Consider the following 18,025-nt stretch of genomic DNA (forward strand, 5'->3'; position numbering starts at 1 on the left):
AAGCTCCTATAACTAAGGAAGTCTGTTATTAGATTGAGATTTATAGTATTTAATGCCAAACTATGTGTTAAAAGTATTATTTATATAAAACCACAGTAAATTAAATTGACCTTTGGCAAGTGCATTAAAACTGCTTTATTAATGTTTTTTAATTTACTCATTTTTTATTTCTGTCATATATTTCTTCTTCACTTTTCTGTATAACACACAGTCTGAGTTTATTCCCCATCATGCCTGGCAAGTTTCAAAATACATATTTGTTTCATTCTTTTTCCAGCTGTTCTAGCAGTCTTACTCTCTGTGAATTTGGTCTTTAGGCAAGTGTATCTTTATTTTGGAACTTTTCAGCTTCAAATAGTGCAAATAGTGATCTCAAGTTCCATGTGGAGTAGAATAGTGTCTGTCATTGTTCTGAGCTGTGGCACAGTTAAGAATACCTATTTTGTGGTAATGAATCCAAGCAGGCGGACAGCATATCTATGAATCTTTATGTTGATTTTCTGAAGTAAATTATGGTGAGAGGTGAACTCCAAAGTAATGTGTTTTCAATCTGTTCGTGAGGATGTGCCAGTGTTCGTAGCACACTTGTGGTTTGTTGATTTTAGACCTTATTTAGAAATGAGAAGATGTCATGAAGCAAGTAGCATTTTTAGAGCACTTAATTATGGAGCCAGGGATAAACTGATGCATGAGGGCTGTGGTCTCAAGGATAAGACAGCAGATAACCAATTTTGAAAGGTATGGATGCATCTTGTAGTGTATGAGAGCTTAGCCTTTTTATCTTGTAAAGTTCACTTAAGCAGTGATAGCTATTTTGATATATTGAAATGCTGCTGCTGTTTAAAAATTAACTTCAAGTAAATGAGTGTCCAAATTCTTGGACTGCATGGTTGAAAATCAAGGAAAGATTAATGACAGGGGGTCTGAATGGATACCTAGCACCCGAACACTCCTAACTTTAGGAATAGTATTGTCAGCAGTGGATGCTTAGTGCTTTGGTCTTTCCTGTCTGTGTTAAGAATGGTCCTCTCTCATTTATACTCATTTTGGAAATAGTAACATATGTGTTTTTACCTGGCATTAGTCCACCCAGCACTACATCCTAAGTGTATTAGGATTAAGACTGGTACACTTTCATTCTATGGAACTTTAATTAATTGCAATTTGCAAAACTTCAAAATTACTTTCTTCAAAGATTTAGTTTATGCCAAACTATTTTTCTGTGAAATTTTGTAGAAAGGAAATTAGTATTCATTTTATGTCACAATAAAGTCCATTCACATACTAACTTAATTTTTACAATAACTCTTGAAAGAAAATGTGTCTTCTTAAATGTACAGATAGAGGCTAAGAAGCTCAGAAAGTTAAGTAACTTCTAAAGTTCATAGATTAATAAATGGAGAAATCTGGGATTCAAATTCCTAGTGTCAATCTTTCCACCGTACCACAGATTTCTTTCTGGTGATAGATCTGTTGAGGCTAATAGCAGTTTTCCAGGTATAGGCACCATGAATTCAAACACAGATTTACTTTTGAAGAAATCTTCAAACCTGCTAGACTAGGCCTGATCATTGTAAAAGTTTTATAGGGGAATATTTTACTCAATTTGGGGAAGTTGTGTGGTGGTGCTTCTATGAGAGAAGAAAAGAATAGGATTAGATAAGTAATGCTTAAATCTTTCTCATAACAAACACCAGAGTTTGGGAAAACTAGATGTTTTGAAACTTGATGGATGTGCAGATAGGTGTTTGGTAAAGAACCCATCAGTAAGACAGTGGATGGTTATTTTTATCTCTTACAATGTGGACTGAAACAATTCTGTTCAGTGACTTATGAGAACAATTGGATCATCTAGATCCAACTGGATTCTTCTAGAGCTGCTTATGATAACAGGTTGCCAAAAAATTCAAGGGAGGAATTTAAAGGAAATAGCTATAAGGAAGACAAAAAGTGCTGCAGGTAGTGAGAGAAGTATAAGATAGAAGTACTTTAAGTCTTTGAATCCAGACTATTTAGTATCTATAAAAAAATGTAGAAAATTGGTTGATGGTAAATTTTTTTCAGCCTTCCTAGAAAATTAAAACTCATAAAAATCCACGTGCTGTGTATGGGGCTTTTCTATTTCTTCTCCCTAGAAGTTGCAATGTATGTAATATAATATGGCAGGTCAGATTTTTATGAAGATGTATAAATTACTGTGCAGTCCTTGAAATCAGCTGCAGAAAGACAGTGTGTTAAATATGCATTGTGCAAGACCTTTGGTCTCATTTCCCCTGAATACTAGCCTCAGCACCCACTTTCATTGGGAAAGAGTTCTAGTTGTGTCTGACATGTCCTTTGTGGCTTCTTTGGTCAGAACTGGAAAATGGATCAGTTTATTCTCTGGGCCTTGAAATGAATGGGCAGTGACATTTTAATTTTATTTCACAGTAGTCTATGCAGGGATATAGTTAAATGCCAGTCATCAGGTCTACCAGAAAAAGAACATTAGGGAAAGTCTGGATAGGTACTAACCAATGATTGTCAGATAATTTAATGTATAGAAACTATGGTGAACCTATGTGCTGATAGATTTTTATCATTTCCTCCACCCATTTTGTTGTCATACTGCCTAGAATGAGAGTCAAATGGACTGATTATAGGGTTATCCACTCTAGTTTCTTCTCTCTCCTTTATAGGTTTAACTATGCTAATATCTAACTTTAGAAATAGTAGGGAAGGAAAAAATAAGGATAGAAATCCTTTGACTAACCTCTGATTAAATAAGTATTTAGAATATCTAAGTTGAAGACTCAAATTTATGTAGTGGAAATTAGTAAAGAATAATTCAGATGATTATTTAAAATAGCTCTTTATTTTGATTTCAAACCTTTAGTTTGAATAGCATTTATCTTAGAGTTAGAACACCTGAGTTCAGATTCTTTTATATTTGCTAAATATGACCTTAGGGAAGTTATTGTTTTTAATCAGTAATACTGTGCCTTTATTTCTGTATTGGTATGCAGTTTCTTAATAATGTCTAACTCCTAGCGTTATTTTGTGAACTAAATGAAATAATACAGTGTAGCAGTACTTAGCACAGTAACTGGTACATTCTAAGTATCCAAGAAAAATATATCTTCAGTCATTTCCTTAATATCCATCCAACAACCTAGTATTTTTTGACAGTATGGATTGATGATTTTTGTGGCTTGCTTTGCTTAGAATGTGAGAGAATAGAGAAAAAGAGAGTATGGGAAAGAAAAAGAGAGAAGGTAAAGTTCACTAAATGCTCATGCCACCACAGCCAAGGCTAATGAACGCCAAGGCCAGGGTGTCGTAGGATCCATATACACTTGAGCCATCACCTGCTTCTTCCAGAGTGCACGTTAGCAGAAAGTTGGAACTGGGATCTGAACCAAACTCAGATTCAGGCTTTCCAAGCAACATCTTAACCACTGGGCCAAATATTCACCCCAGAAAATACGGAATGAACTTAAAAATGTGAAATTAACTTAATTGGCCAGGGTGTATGGGAGAGAAGACAGCTCTGGGAAACCAAGTTATAAACAAAGAATCCAGTAGCCTTATTTTATTATTTTTTGTAATTTACGTCGTTTTATTTTTAATAACAAGAGGGAGAGCAAGAGAGAGGACATTCTGCCATTAGCCCATTTACTCTCCAAATCTCCAGATGCTCAATTGGCTAGGGATGAAGCTGGGAACCAGGAACTCAATTTAGGTTCTTCTGTGCATCAGTGACAGCAATCCAATTATAGAGGTCACCATTACTGCCTCCCAGGGTCTGTATTAGTGGGAAGCTATAGTAAGCAGCCAGAGCGAAGAAGCAAAACCAACACTTGGATGTGAGATGTGTGCATCATTACCTGCTCGGCCGAATGTCTGCTTATGGAAATTTTATTTAATGTTTTTATTTTCACTTAAAAGTTTCAATTAGATTTTAAAATTTCTTTAGAAGACAGACACAAACCCAGGCAAAAATGGAAATAAACATGTACAAAGAGATCTTTCATCTGCTGGGTCATTTGTCAAGAACTTAAACTAGCCATCAGGAACTCAGTCTGGCCCTCTCAGGTTGTGGGGACTCAGCTACTGAGCCATTGCTGTTTCCCGGGATGTGCATTTTCAGGAGGCTAGATTTGGAAGTGGAGCTGTGGCCCAAGCCTAACTGCTCTGATATGAGAATGTCCCAAGTGGCTTCTGAATTTTAAAATCTTTTAATATTACTCTTTCTTTCTGGTTAAGTTATAGCATCCTAAATTTGCTTGTGCCTTCTTCTCTAATATTTAAATAACTGGAGAATGTTGACTGGGTATTTTCTTTATGCAAAACTTTGTACTAGGTACTTTGGGAATACAAGGAAGCCTTATTATGTTCTCATTTGAAAAGTTATAATCTGGTTGAGATTATTTGCATAATCTAAGATGCTGGAGCAGTATTGTAGTATGGCAATTAAAAACCACTGCCTATGATTCTGGCATCCCAATTGGGCACTGGTTTGACACCCACCTGGTCCACTTCTGATCCAACTCTATGCTAATGCACCTTGGAAAGCATCAGAAAATGGCTCAAATACTTGGCTACCACATTGGAGATCCAGAAGAATCCCCTGGCTCCTGACTTTGGCCTGACTCAATCCTGGCTATTGTTGCTATTTGGAGAGTGAACCAGTGGATAGAAGATTGACCTCTCTCTCTTTCTCTTTCTTTGTATAACCTTCTTTGTATAACTCTGACTTTCAAATGAATAACTGAATCTTTTCAGAATAGATTTGAAATGAATGCGAATGATAGTGCAAGGTAACAAGTATTACTACTGGATGCATGATACAAGGAATACTTTGTCAGAAACTTACTAGAAGTGAAGAGAAATTACTTAGAACAGTTCCAGTTAGTTTTCTAATAATAAAGAAAGGTGAAAGTATTGGAAGATAGGTAACAATAAGTGAAGTTTAATTATGTCAGTTTAGGTATAGTAGGAGGTTAAAATGTAGACTCCAGGCAGATAAGTTTAGAATGATTGGTTGGCTCTAGAGGAAGGGCATTGAATGCTAGGGTTAGGAATTTGCACTTTGTTCTGCCATCAGCTACGAGGTTGGCTTGATGAAGGGTGTGGCAAAGAGATTGATTTGGAAGTACAGGTATTGAAATTCATGAAACTAGTTTTTAAAGCTATTGTTAATTTTTACATATAACATAAAATATGACTTGGTATAAATGCTTTACAGTTGATGGAGACTTAATTTTAAGGAGATATGTATTGGGGATACAGATGTAATGACCATATAGTTTAGATTTTTTAAATGAGCAGACCCTGAATACAATGTGTATAAAGAAGAAATGTTTATGTTGACAGCATTTACAGGTGAGTGATATTTTCTGTGGTTATCTATCCATTTTAATTAAAAAACAAATCGTCAGCCCATCTCTCTGATTTGCCCTTTGCTTTCTTTTCTGTGTTGTTGACTATTGACTGTGTTGGGCGCTGTGTATGCAGTGATGATACAGGAGTACACAAGACAGACATAATCCCTGTCCTTGGCAAATGTATACAGTTTTTCTTGACAAAAACCTCTGAGTGACTTTTATTTTTCTTCCACATTCAATTTGTGCAAATATTTTCTCTTCAATTTTGAAGACAAGAGGGTTCCCTTTCTTTCTCTTATTGGCACTTATTATAAGGAATATTCTGTAGGAGTATCATTTCTGGAATGGATCGCATTACTCAGCATCAAAGTTCAAAAAGCACTACTTGCATCCTGTCTGCAAGGAAGTTTTTTTTTGTGTGTGTTTAACTTGTACGGAAGGTCTCTTGGATATGAAGTTTATTGTATTACTTGAAGCTTGTAAGGCTAAAGAAAAAAAAGATGTTTTCTTAAAACAGTTTTATTTTCCACATCCACACACATTTGTAACGATGTGAAATTTATCTCAAAATCACAATACAACTTGAAACCAGAGACCAGACTTCCTGTTTCTCCCTAATTTTTTCTGTCACCAAGACCATGTGATGTCTTCCTCTCTTTCTTCCATGCTCCCCCAGTATAATGGGTAAGAGGAGAAAGAGGAATAACATACAGGATTGATTGGCTGGTTTATATTTATGGACGTAAAACGTGAAGATCATTTTAAGAAATGAGATACCGTATTATTAATACCTGAATTTGTATTCTAAGGTTCAAGCTCATAGACCCTAATGTTTTTGAATCTGTAGTTGTTCCATTTTCACCTTGGTGTGGAGTTTTTGTCACGTATGGATGTTTTAAATGTGAATGTTTTGTGTTGAGTTACAGATGTAAAAATAGGACATTTTTAAAAAAATGTATTTTTATTTGAAGGACAGAGTTACACAGAGGAGGAGAGACATAGAGACGTCTTCCACCTGTTGGTTCACTCCCCAAATGGTTACAATGGTGATATATAATGAGCCCTTCCAAAGCCAGGACCCAGGAACTTTGGGTTTTCCACATGGTTGCAGGATACGAAGCACTTGGGCCATCCTCTGCTGCTTTCCCAGACCATCAGCAGGGATCTGGATCAGACAGAAGTGGAGAAACAGGACCTATTAGGCCACAGTCCAGCTCCAAAAGACCACTTTTCTAAGAGATCTTTGAAAATATAGTTGGAAGCATTATCTACATTAATGGTCTTCACTTTTATTTGATAATAGAATCCTAATCTCCTAATGTAAGAGTATCATGTCACGTTTTCACGGCTTTCCTACAAACCCAGTTTTGGGTTTGTTAAGATCACTTTGATTGCTTCTCGGCCTTTTGGCTAAGATCAAGTGAAGATCACTTTGATAATGGGCCAATCTGGTTAGACAGAGATTCCAGGTGCCGAGTGATTAAAAAATCATTGTGGATATGTTTTCGAACCTTGATTGTTTTTCTGAAATTGGTTAGTAAGGTTGAATCAATTTTGAGGTGAATCTTCAACATTAAGAATATTTGAAGTTGATTATGCTTTAGATAACTTTAGATAACAAAAACAAAGCATAAAGAAAAAATTAAGACAAAATCTTTTGAGGTTGCATCCTACCTGACTTTTTCAGTCCTCAGAGTGGTTTCTTATGCTGGAAAGAAGTCTTTGTAAGATTTTTATAATGGATATGCTGCCAACATACTTAAGTTATCAGTCCAAATGATGGAGATTTAATTTGTAGGCCTTTGTACTTTGTGTGGCAACTTGTAATTGCGTTTTTATTGGCATATGTATTTACTTTCTATGAACGGGTCTTTATATTTTTAATATTTGCTGAATGAAGGATAAGTCTTATTGTTAAACAACATAAAGATTACATCATAACCATCAATATTAAAATGTACTCCGTTTTTGGGGATGCCAGAGAGATGTGTTTACTCTGTAGAGAAATGTAGATTTGATTTTTTGTTTTCTTCATGATAATTATGTTTGCACTTTGCTGATCACTAGTTGTGCATTATTACAATGGAAGGTGACAATTTGATTGTCTTCAATTGGAGAAACAAGTAATTTTATATTCACTAAGCTGTCAGGTAACACTAACTCACAGTACTAAGAGCTCCTGGCAATGCGGCTTGGCACCTATATTTAACTGCTTTGATGCTTGTGTAACCTCTGCTGAATCTGAAATACTTTGCCTCCTGGAAATAGTTTTCAGGGATGTACAATGAGGTTTTCATTAAGTAGACAAACTGAAAATGAACTGCAAAGCCATGGTTGTTTCTCTCCTTCCTTATTACCATCTCTTTTTTCTCCTTTTTCCTTTCTTTTCTTCCCTCTGCTGTTCCCACTCCTCCTCTTGTCAGTTTTTTTGATGGAAACCTGAAATTTATGGCTTATTTTAGAAAACAAAAGAGATGGATTGCTAGTTTATTTCACTTAGCTGATGGAGAACCTATTATGTTAACTTCTTTACATAATTTCACCATGTGTGAATTTCTGTAAAATAAGACAATCTATATAGAAACCATTTTAATATTTTTTCTTGAATGGTGTGTTAAAATGGAAATACAAATGCGAATTAAAATGAATACGCTGAGAACTTCATGTTGTTTTTCTCTGAGAAAGTCTTGTTCTGGTTTATGATTTTCATTAATATTTGGGTATGATATCCTGTAAGTGGGCTTCTATATTAGTCTTACCAGTTTCAAACTGACAAGAACATGTGTGTGACTCTAGTTAGAAATTATGGTTCTCATTTCATGTGAAGAGGAGATTCAAAGTGACTATACATAAATAAATTCATTATACTGTTATGTTAGGCAGCTTTCTTTCACTCATGCCATGTAGGATTCTTGCCGTTCAGCTATGAAGTCATTGTACTTGATTAAAATACTCTGTTAGTGAATATTTATAGTAGCCATTGTTTGATTTCACTTTTATTGTTAAGTCATTGATTTTATTTATGTACTCTGGGTCTGACTTTCCAAAGCAGAAGTCCTAACAAGTTACTGGGTGGATGACCTATTAAAAAGCTCGAGAGTATTTCAATCAAACAAAACGGTACACTAGAAATTACATGAAATCAAATTGTTTTGATTGGAAGAAACTAGACACTCAGGGATACATGTAGTAATGTAGTAATTATAGGTTCTCCATAGGCAGTAAACAGGCCACCATTAGGCTGTTGCCTGTCTTTTCAATCAGATACCAACCAATTATACAGAGGTGGTTACGTGATGTAACATTATCAGGAGAAACAATTCATGAGTCAAAGCATTCCAAGACATATGAGCTCTAGTCCAAAGAACAGTCTTAAGCTATATAAAGTGACAGCAATATTGTCAGCTAAATATAAACTCTAGAAACACAAACTTTGATGACTGGAGAGGAATCTGTTCCAGGTAGTCCTTGTTTTAAAGAACCTCAAATGGCCTCTGAATACCAGTTTTAGTGCTTTATTATGAAAATTTAGAAGCCTTAAACAAAATCAGAAATCCACTGACCTAAATCCTTTCTTTGGCATACCTAAAGAATTTCAAATATATTTCATTCGCCTCTTCTCTACTGATTCTTCAGCTAATTTAAGTCAGTGAGTTTTCTTCTAACATACAATATTATTTCTATGTTTTACCACTTATGTTGTAAAAGAACATCTGTAAACTCTAGAACATAGGTTTACAGCTTTGCAGGGAGTTCTGTAAGGAGTTGCCATCTTTTCCTTTGAGTTCCTCTCAATGGCTTATTTAAGTAGATAGAAGGGAGAGAAAAATGTGGCAGATGTCCAAGGAAGTTTGGGGTAGAGTAGGAAGAGGAGATGATAGTGCTGTAAAAAACAAAACAAAACAAATAAAAATCAATAAAAGATCTTAGACTTACCAGAAAGAAACTCAGAAAGTTCTGAAATAAATGTCCATCTTTATGTCTAGAAATGCATATCCTCTATAAACCCTCCTCCCTGTAAGATCTTAAATGTAGAAATTAGAATTATAGGAAGATTTTTTTAAAATCATTCTTCGCCTGAGGCAGGATGGGCTGGAGTCCTTTGTAGGGGTTCTTGGGTATTGTGCTTTTTGGCAGCTGAACATAAGTGTTACTCATGTTTCCTCAAATGAGAGGCACTGTGTTGTATTTTTGGAAAATTAGTTGTTTATTTCTCACATTAGATCAAGTGCAGCATTAAATTAACAATAGAGTATTTGACTGAAATAATACTACCGTGATAGCCTGAGACCAAACAGCAAAAATATGTTTGAGTGTTGTCTTCACCCATCTATTTTTTTCTTTAAGTAAACGAACTATAAAATTGATGCTTTATGTAAAAAAAGGGGGGGGCTTGTTTTGAATAATTATCACACACCTAGAAGGTGAATGCCATTTTATAATGGTCATAAACATAATGAAAATATTTGTAAAGTATTATATTGATGAATTTGGCACATCTTTCAGATAGTTACATAAATTCTAAGTGATAATTTTCAGAGAATTTTTCCAAGCAGAATTTAAAAAAAATATATGATGTTGTTAAAGAACAGAGTAAAGTTACTGTGTAAGTTTGCAAGGCCCTAAATACTCAGATTCTGTACTTTTGTTTTCCAGTAAAATAACTATCACCCTGTTGTATTTATTCTTACTGGCCTTCCAGAGAATATTATTGATTATTGGAAGCTTAATCCAACAAGGTTTTCTTCCAAATCCTAACCCCATAGTTCTTCCCAATGTCTTCCTATTGTAGAATCTCAGTTAACCTGTTGAGTATAGACATTTCAAGCTCAAGAAACATATGATGGTAAGTTAGTTTTATGTGTCACAAAGATACTTAATTTTCCTTGGGGGTTTTACTTGATGATAGCTATGCCCCAGAAATCTATCTTGTTTAACCAATGTGATAAGTTGACAATGTAGTTTTCCACTCTGATTATAATGTACTCTGTGTAGTCAATACACTGGTACCATGTGAGTGTAATTTCCTCTTTTATTTTATCTCCAATGCACTGTATTATAAATAAACAGTTAAAAAAAACACCAAACAAATCTGTTGCATCTCCTTTTAAGATTGTACCACTGTAGACACTTGTTCTAGTAAAGTAGAATTGGGCGCATTTGATTGCATTTAAATTTTTCATGCTTCAGCAGTTTGGCTGGGAGCACAGTAAAGAAAAATCCCATGAGCGAGGATAGTTTAGAATAATAGAACTTGATTTTGTGTATTATAGCGGCAACATTTGCGCTGCTTTAGTTAGGGTTGTGTCAGCACTTCCATTATAAACCCCTGTTTTCAGGGGGTATAACTAGGGGATTTTTTTTTAATACAAATTAAAAAAACAATTCATTTGAATGATTTTTAAGTCATAATAGTGCAAAAATAAAACAAAGTAAAGTCACATGGAAATTGACCATTTTCATGAGGATTTTTTTTTTTTTGCTTATATGTAGAAACAGCTTTAATAAGGTGTTATTCTGATATACTGGAGGATTGTGAAAGTTATAATAATGGAAAGTTACTTATAAGTATTAAAAATAAGTGTAAGTGTTCTGTAGGACTTTTGAAATTTTTAAAAGAAAGGTATGATTGATTTGTAAGTTTCTAAATCAGAGAAGCTATTGTGTAGTGGTTATTTAGTAAAGGCATAAGAAAGAAGTTTTTGTAGCTTGTAGAACACAGCTTATTTGGTCTGGAAAAATCTCTTAAAAGAAATGAATGAATGAAGATGTAATCATTAAATCAAAGGATTATTTAATAAAGCAATTGTGTACATAAGCCAGTGAATTGAATCTAATAATCAATGAATCTAAGGTTTATTAATAAACTGAGCACTAAAAATAATTTGTGCACATTTTACTGACAATGAGAAACCTGAAAAAAATCCAACAATTTTATCAAAAGGAAATGTTTAAGAAAATATTTTGCTAACAGAACAGCAAATCATTTTATCCTGCGTACAACATCATTGAGGTCCCTAATAATGCATATGTAAGACATTAAACAAAATATGACATGGGAAAGTATTTTTAGAACAGAAAAATTTTAATTCCTTTGCTAAAGCAACAGATATCCAAGTTGACTGTGCCTTCCTCCTTGGTCATGAGCCATTGTTGTCTTACCACCCCCTGCTTATTTTCCTTAATCATGGTGTGAACTGAGGATGAACAGTCAGCTTTAACAGTGTGATTTGCCTGACAGGCTCCCTTTTACTTGCAACCCTGATATGCATTTGAATTTGTAGGTGCAAAATAAGAGACAAATTGTGTGATTTCATAAATAGGTGGCTTTCCTGAATGGTCACTGGAGGAATCACCAGAAGACTGTTGATGAAGTGGAGGTGAAGCCTTTCCTCACTAATTGTATTCAGCGTGTAATTTCCAAACTTCCCTCTGAATTTTGATTTTCAATTAACACTCCCCATTTGAAGATAATTTTCTATTTAATATAATTGCAGGAAATCATTTATTGGTTGATTAAGACCGAGGACCCAGTCTTCCTTAAGAAAACACTCTTACAAACCAGCCTTTAAACTCAACTCATAGCTTTGGACAGATTTAGTTTATTTTTACAGCTGCATAGTTGTGTTTAATTAGGATTGTGCACTATTGTTCACTGGTGCAGTTTATGGTTGAAATTGCTCTTAAGAGACTTCTTTCACTTTGGTTTTGTGTCATGATTAATTTATATGAAAGCAACAATCACAGATAATGCTATTGGAAGGAGCCAATTCACTTTATTATAAGAGGATGTTGTTGAGAGAGCTAAATTCACCCTGAGTTTTGGATTATGGCTTTCAATCGTATTTAACTGTTTTAAAAAAACAACAGTAGATTTATTCTTTTTTAAAAAAAACATGAATGATTACATTAGTGGTACTGTCATTATCCTGAATTATGAGAACACGCTTAGTGTTGTGGTAAACTCTTGTTTTACTGTCATACTTATGGGTCCAGAAATGTAACCTTAACATTATTCTTGTAAGAAGCACACCTTATTGTAAGTTTCTGTGATTGTATTTATTTGTCCATTTGCTAATATTGGCAGAAATTGGCCAAGAATATCTGGTCATTGCTGTTGTATTCTTTAGAAGATTAAATTTCTTTTTCCTCAAAGAAAATAGAGACATTCTTTCAGTACTCCTTTACCCTATTTTATTTTCTGGCATCATATGCATTAGGTGAAATTGTATTTGTAGAATGATTATTGGAAGTAGGTGTCAGCATTTTAATATGTTTCAAAGCACTTCAAAAGCCCATAATACTTTTATTTAGAACTGTGCATAATTAGATTAGCTGATCTTATATTAATTTTTTTTCACTGTAAGATACTAAATCTGAGCCCCCTCATTAATTGTGAGAAATTTAGCATTAGCTGTTAAATCCTATGTGAAACATGGGCTGCTACATAAAAACTACTGTTTAAATTGGAATTAACTTAATTATTTTTCTTGCACTTGATATTTCCTTCACTGCAATATTCATGAAAGCATGTGACAGATTTGTAAATTTAACTGTTAATATCAGATTTCTAGACCCTTTAATCAGTATTTATTTGTCTGTAGAAACAGTACTAGCAAGTTAATGATTTGCTAATTTGAAAAATGCTCATGTGGTTTCCTATGTTAACTGATTTGTGCATTTAAAAAAATGGTATGAAATCAATTAATGTTAAAGAGCAGTTATGGTGGGGATTTTATTTCTTTCATTACACAGCAGTTTTAGAACTAAAGATACAATAAAGCAAAAATAATAAGAAGTTTATTTTTTAAATATTGAATTGTTTCTTCTTCAAGTTACAATGATTTTTTTCTAAGAATTTTCTGAAAAATTTATCCTCAATAAAGTAACATTTTAAAAGTTTTGAAATTCTATTTAATAATCATGATATATTGATTTTGCACCTATTGGAAGCACAGAATGTAGACCTTGTCATGTAAAATATTGTCTGATTTTTGTGGAGTCTAGTGAATATCCAGTGTTATTTCGTGAGGGCTTTAAGTATGCACTGAAGATGGTTTACCGTTTTCAGGATAATTACATCATATCATGACAGTACATTCTCAGATGAACCAGAGGTATAGTTATTTCAGATACTCAGTTCAAATGCAGTAAAATTTCCTGAAACCTAACGTAACATTAGTCACTCAAACAGTGTCACATGTTGCAGTATTTGACAAATCTTAAAGGTCTTGTAAAATCTTCAAATGGACAGGTAGTAAATTTTAGGATTAGAACCACAATACAAAGTAAATCCTGAGAAATCAGGCCCAGATTCGCCGAAAACTTTTGTTAGGATTATTTGCCATCCTGATTGTACTTTCCTACATAGACTTTTTTTCATTTGTTCCAAATAAGCTGTAAGACATATTTGGAAATTAAGCTTTCATATCATCTTGTGAATCAGCTCTTTTTCAGTTTTCATGCATTTTTTTCCATTGCTAACCATTAACCTAATTGTTCTCAAGAAGTTTATAATCTGAGAAGACTGGAAGAAATATATATATATATATATACCCTGTACAATAGGAAAACTTGTTCCACAAAAATTTCCATTTGTCAATTATTAAGAGAGAAAAATATACAGCAATTGCTGGAAAGTGTTTTTCTGAGTTAATCACACACACACACATACATATTGAGGTGCAGATGCGCAAAAAGCTGCTTTTAGTTGGTAATAGACTATACATGTTTCTAAAGTTGAAGACTTTTCCTTTTCCCCAAATTAGTCAAATGCAAGAGAGGGTTTGTGTTTGCTGTTGTTGATGATGGTGGTCCTCTTCATCCACAATGTTCTCCCTTCTTCTGCAGGAGAATGTCTTCCAAGCAAGCCACCTCTCCATTTGCCTGTGCAGCTGATGGAGAGGAAGCGATGACCCAGGATTTGACCTCAAGGGAAAAGGAAGAGGGTAGTGATCAACATGTGGCTCCCCATCTGCCTCTGCACCCCATAATGCACAACAAACCTCACTCTGAGGAGCTCCCAACACTTGTCAATACCATTCAACAAGATGCTGACTGGGACAGCGTTCTGTCATCTCAGCAAAGGATGGTGAGCTTTTAAAAATGCCTCTGATGCTGTGTGTATTATTATATCCTTATTATAAATTAGTGTTTTAGCAAAAACTGATAATACATGGCATTGGAGTTATTGAGTTCTGATTGAGATAATTACTAATATACCAGGAAACTTGTGCAAAATATCTTGAACTCCATGATTGATTTTTCCATAATACACATTTATGTGAACTTTTTGAACACTGGAAAGCATGAATTTAAAATTTTTTCCACTAAAATGTACTTTGTTAAATTCCATTTTTTGTGAATTTTCCAAAGCATCATTGCACTAGTAAGCAGGATAATTTAAAAAATAGTCTCTGGTGTAGTTTATTTGTATTATTAGGTCAACATCAAATGCAGGTATATGTAGTAGGTTAGCAGTCATTCCCTGTTAAAGTCTATCTCTAATGGTCAAAACAGAAACCATTCTAATTTTTAGCATCTAAAAGAGTAAAAATACTTAATATACTTTAAACTTGTTTTGCATTTGGCTAATCAAGTGAAGAATATTTTGAGTAAATCAGGAAGAAATTAATGCCAAAATAACATTTAAAATATATTTACTGTTAAAATGTATATTCAAATGCTTACTCTGTATTTAATATTGCAGAGACTAAACACAATAATTTATGGAAACAGCCATTGTTCTTTTCCCGATGTCTTTGTAGATGTGACTAGTCTCTGTGATAGTTGGGTGACAAATAAGAAACTGGAAAAGAAATAAAATGTTCCTATAGCATTTTTTAAAATTCACTTTATTTGTTTGAAAGATATTTATCGTGAGAGAGGAGGAGATAGAACCATTCTCTCTTTGTTAATAATTCACTCCTCAAGTGGCTGCAGTGGGCAGGGCTGGGCCAGGCCTAAGCCCGAGCCTGGTATAGCATGTGGCACATGCCTTAGTACCCAGACTGTCTTCCACTGCTTTTCCTGGCACATTTGCAAGGAGCTAGATTGAAATTGGAGCAGCTCACACAGAATGTTGGTGTTTCAGGCAATGACTTAACCCACTAAATCATAACTCTGCCCCCACACTCTTTTTTTTTTTTTTTTTAAGATTTATTTATTTGATAGGGAAAGGGAGGTGAAGGAGGAATGAGTTGAGGTAGAGGGGAAAGGATATCTTCCTTCTCCAAATAGCCACAACTGTAGAGAGGTTGAAGCCAGGGGTCAGAAACCTCATCTGGCTTCCCACAATAGTGACAGGGACCCAAATATTTGGGCTATTGTCTTCTGCCTCCAAGACACACGACAGGAACTGGGTTGGAGACACAGAAGATGGAACTTGAGCAGGTTCCCTGTTAGGGAATGTTGGCTTTCAAGTGGTGGCATAAATTGTTATGCCACAATACCCATTCCAATTTTAGTTTTGAAGGAAATCAACATTGAGTAATTCAGTACATGTGAAGGTTATTTTCCATGAGCAGTGAGAAGGGAGAGATACAATAAAGGAAGACGTAGGTGTGTTTTTCTGGCTGAACTTACGTTATCCATTTTACATCTGCAAGTTAGCAAGGGTAAGTTAGATCTTAAGTCCTGCTTATTGGCAAGATTATGGGGCTATATTTAATTTCAACAAGTATTTATTGAGTACCTTCTCTATGTCAAGTATTCAAGTGGATGTTGACTGTATAGTAATGAACAAAACTGACATAATTTAAATCTCCAGGGAATTTATAGTCCAGCAGAAGGAATAGAAACTTAGTGAGTATACCCAAAAGTACATTTATAATTAAAATTGTGGCATATAATATTAAGCAAAAATAATAGAATGCCATGTACAAATGTATTGAGAAAAACCTGATTTAGAATGGATGGTGAGTAATGTCCTTTCTGAGCTAAGGGTAATAGCAACTAGCCAGGTAGAGTGGAATAAATAGTAAAACTACAGAGGGAAGAGAATGTATCAAGTATTTGAGGTGAGAAAAATATAGCTTAATTTTAGGAAATCAAAGATGATCTTTGTGCCTGGAATATAATGAGTGAGGATGCAATTTTGTATCAGATGTGATTGGCGAGATGGGCAGGAACTATATCAAACAAGGCTTTGGAGATAATATTATGGAGGTAAGATTTTATCTAAGTGCAGTGAAAAGCCTTTGAAGGGTTTAAGAACATTTCAAACTTAATTCTGACTGTGGTGACATGGATGGATTGGAGGGAAATAAGAGTGGAAGACGGAAGATCTTTTGGGAATCTGTTTCAGAAGTCTAAGTGAAAGATAACAGCAGTTTGGATTAGTGTGGAGTAAGAGAAGATAGAGAAAAGGGATGAGTCAAGATGTGTTTTGGCTTTTATGCCAAACATAGTCATGGACAAATTGAAATAACTGGACTGGAAAATATTGGATGGAGGCATAAATAATAGCTCGAATTCCCAAACTTTCTTTTAACCTCACTTTGCATATTTTTCATGATAAAATTATTTTGTTTTTATCATGTCATGTGCCAAGTTGCTTTGATAAATTGCTCTCAAATTTTTATGATCCAGGATTTTGTCAGAAAACATGTAATAATTTGCTTACCAAGTTTATGTTAAATGTGATTTATGGTAGTATAGAAGAGTTTAAAGTTACAAATATGTTATAATTGGTACAAAAGAAATCATACTTGCTAGAAATGTTTTCAAACTTTTTGTTCTCTTTTGATATCAGGCTTTGATTTCCAGTGGAGCCTTTGTATATTCTGAATGTCTGGAAGCCAAAATATTTTGTTTTAACTCCCACTCTATAGTATTTCCCAGCTGTGTACTTATATGGTGTAATAAAAGGATTTAACAAATGAGAAATAGCAGCTGCATTTGGAAATTCCCTTTGTGCTGCCTTTCACTCAATAGATGCAATAATGTGTAACAACTATAACATCAGACCTGCAAGGTCTTATGCTGCAAGTATCATATCACCAAACAATTTTTCTTTTATGGGAAAAAAAGTCTGCAGGATTTTAGGTCTGAGCAGACCTGCTAACCTACATTTAGTGTGTATGTGACTCTCTCTCTCTCTTTCTGTGTGTGTGTTGGAATAGAAGACTGAGTCTAATATGGAATTTAATAATCATTTTGTTTCTTTTTACCTAAAACAAATAAAGGAGGAGCCAAAAGCCTGAGATAAAGAGATATTTATAGTTCTCTTTAATTGTTCATATTCTTTACTTCCTTATTTACTGTAATTGAACACTATGACATAATTCTGGAGTAATAAAATTTTAAAGAAAATCTGAAACACAGAGACAATTTTATCAACACCTATTCCATTTCCATTGTTTTTTACTCTGTGGTGGACAGTTAGAGATAAATCCCTAACATTTTTTATCTTCTACATTCAGAAATGGTTTTACTTTAAAGTGTCAAGACCACGGAGGAGCATTTATGTAGGGGTGGGTAAAGATAAAGCAAAAAAGTTCTACTAAATCCCACTTCCTGGTTAGAAAAGAGTATCTTTAAATGTTGCAATTCTGATTATTTTTAGGTTGCTGTCTGACAAAATATGTGATCAGATAGCTTCAAAGAAGGAAAAGAATCCATTATGGCATAAGCAAAAAACAGCAGAAAACTTTTGAGAT

The 18,025-nt window shown here is 34.2% G+C and overlaps 1 protein-coding gene across 20 annotated transcripts in view; it reads left to right on the forward strand.

Annotated features, from left to right (window-relative positions):
* The window catches only part of SOX6 (SRY-box transcription factor 6), a 472,980-nt gene that overhangs the window by 121,605 nt on the left and 333,350 nt on the right, over positions 1 to 18,025 (forward strand). For 18 of the 20 annotated variants that reach the window (XM_040989053.1, XM_040989047.1, XM_040989045.1 and 15 more), the window contains one exon: positions 14,217 to 14,457. In XM_040989053.1, coding sequence (XP_040844987.1) covers positions 14,221 to 14,457 — 237 coding nt within the window. In that variant the 5' untranslated portion in view covers positions 14,217 to 14,220. Of the gene's footprint in view, positions 1 to 10,152; positions 10,213 to 11,728; positions 11,747 to 14,216; positions 14,458 to 18,025 lie in introns of those variants that run through there. The other 2 variants (XM_040989054.1, XM_040989046.1) reach the window with 2 other exon arrangements.

Source organism: Ochotona curzoniae, unplaced genomic scaffold (genome assembly GCF_017591425.1).
Source record: "Ochotona curzoniae isolate NIBS_2020 unplaced genomic scaffold, NIBS_Ocur_1.0 contig_517, whole genome shotgun sequence".
Lineage (NCBI taxonomy): Eukaryota > Metazoa > Chordata > Mammalia > Lagomorpha > Ochotonidae > Ochotona > Ochotona curzoniae.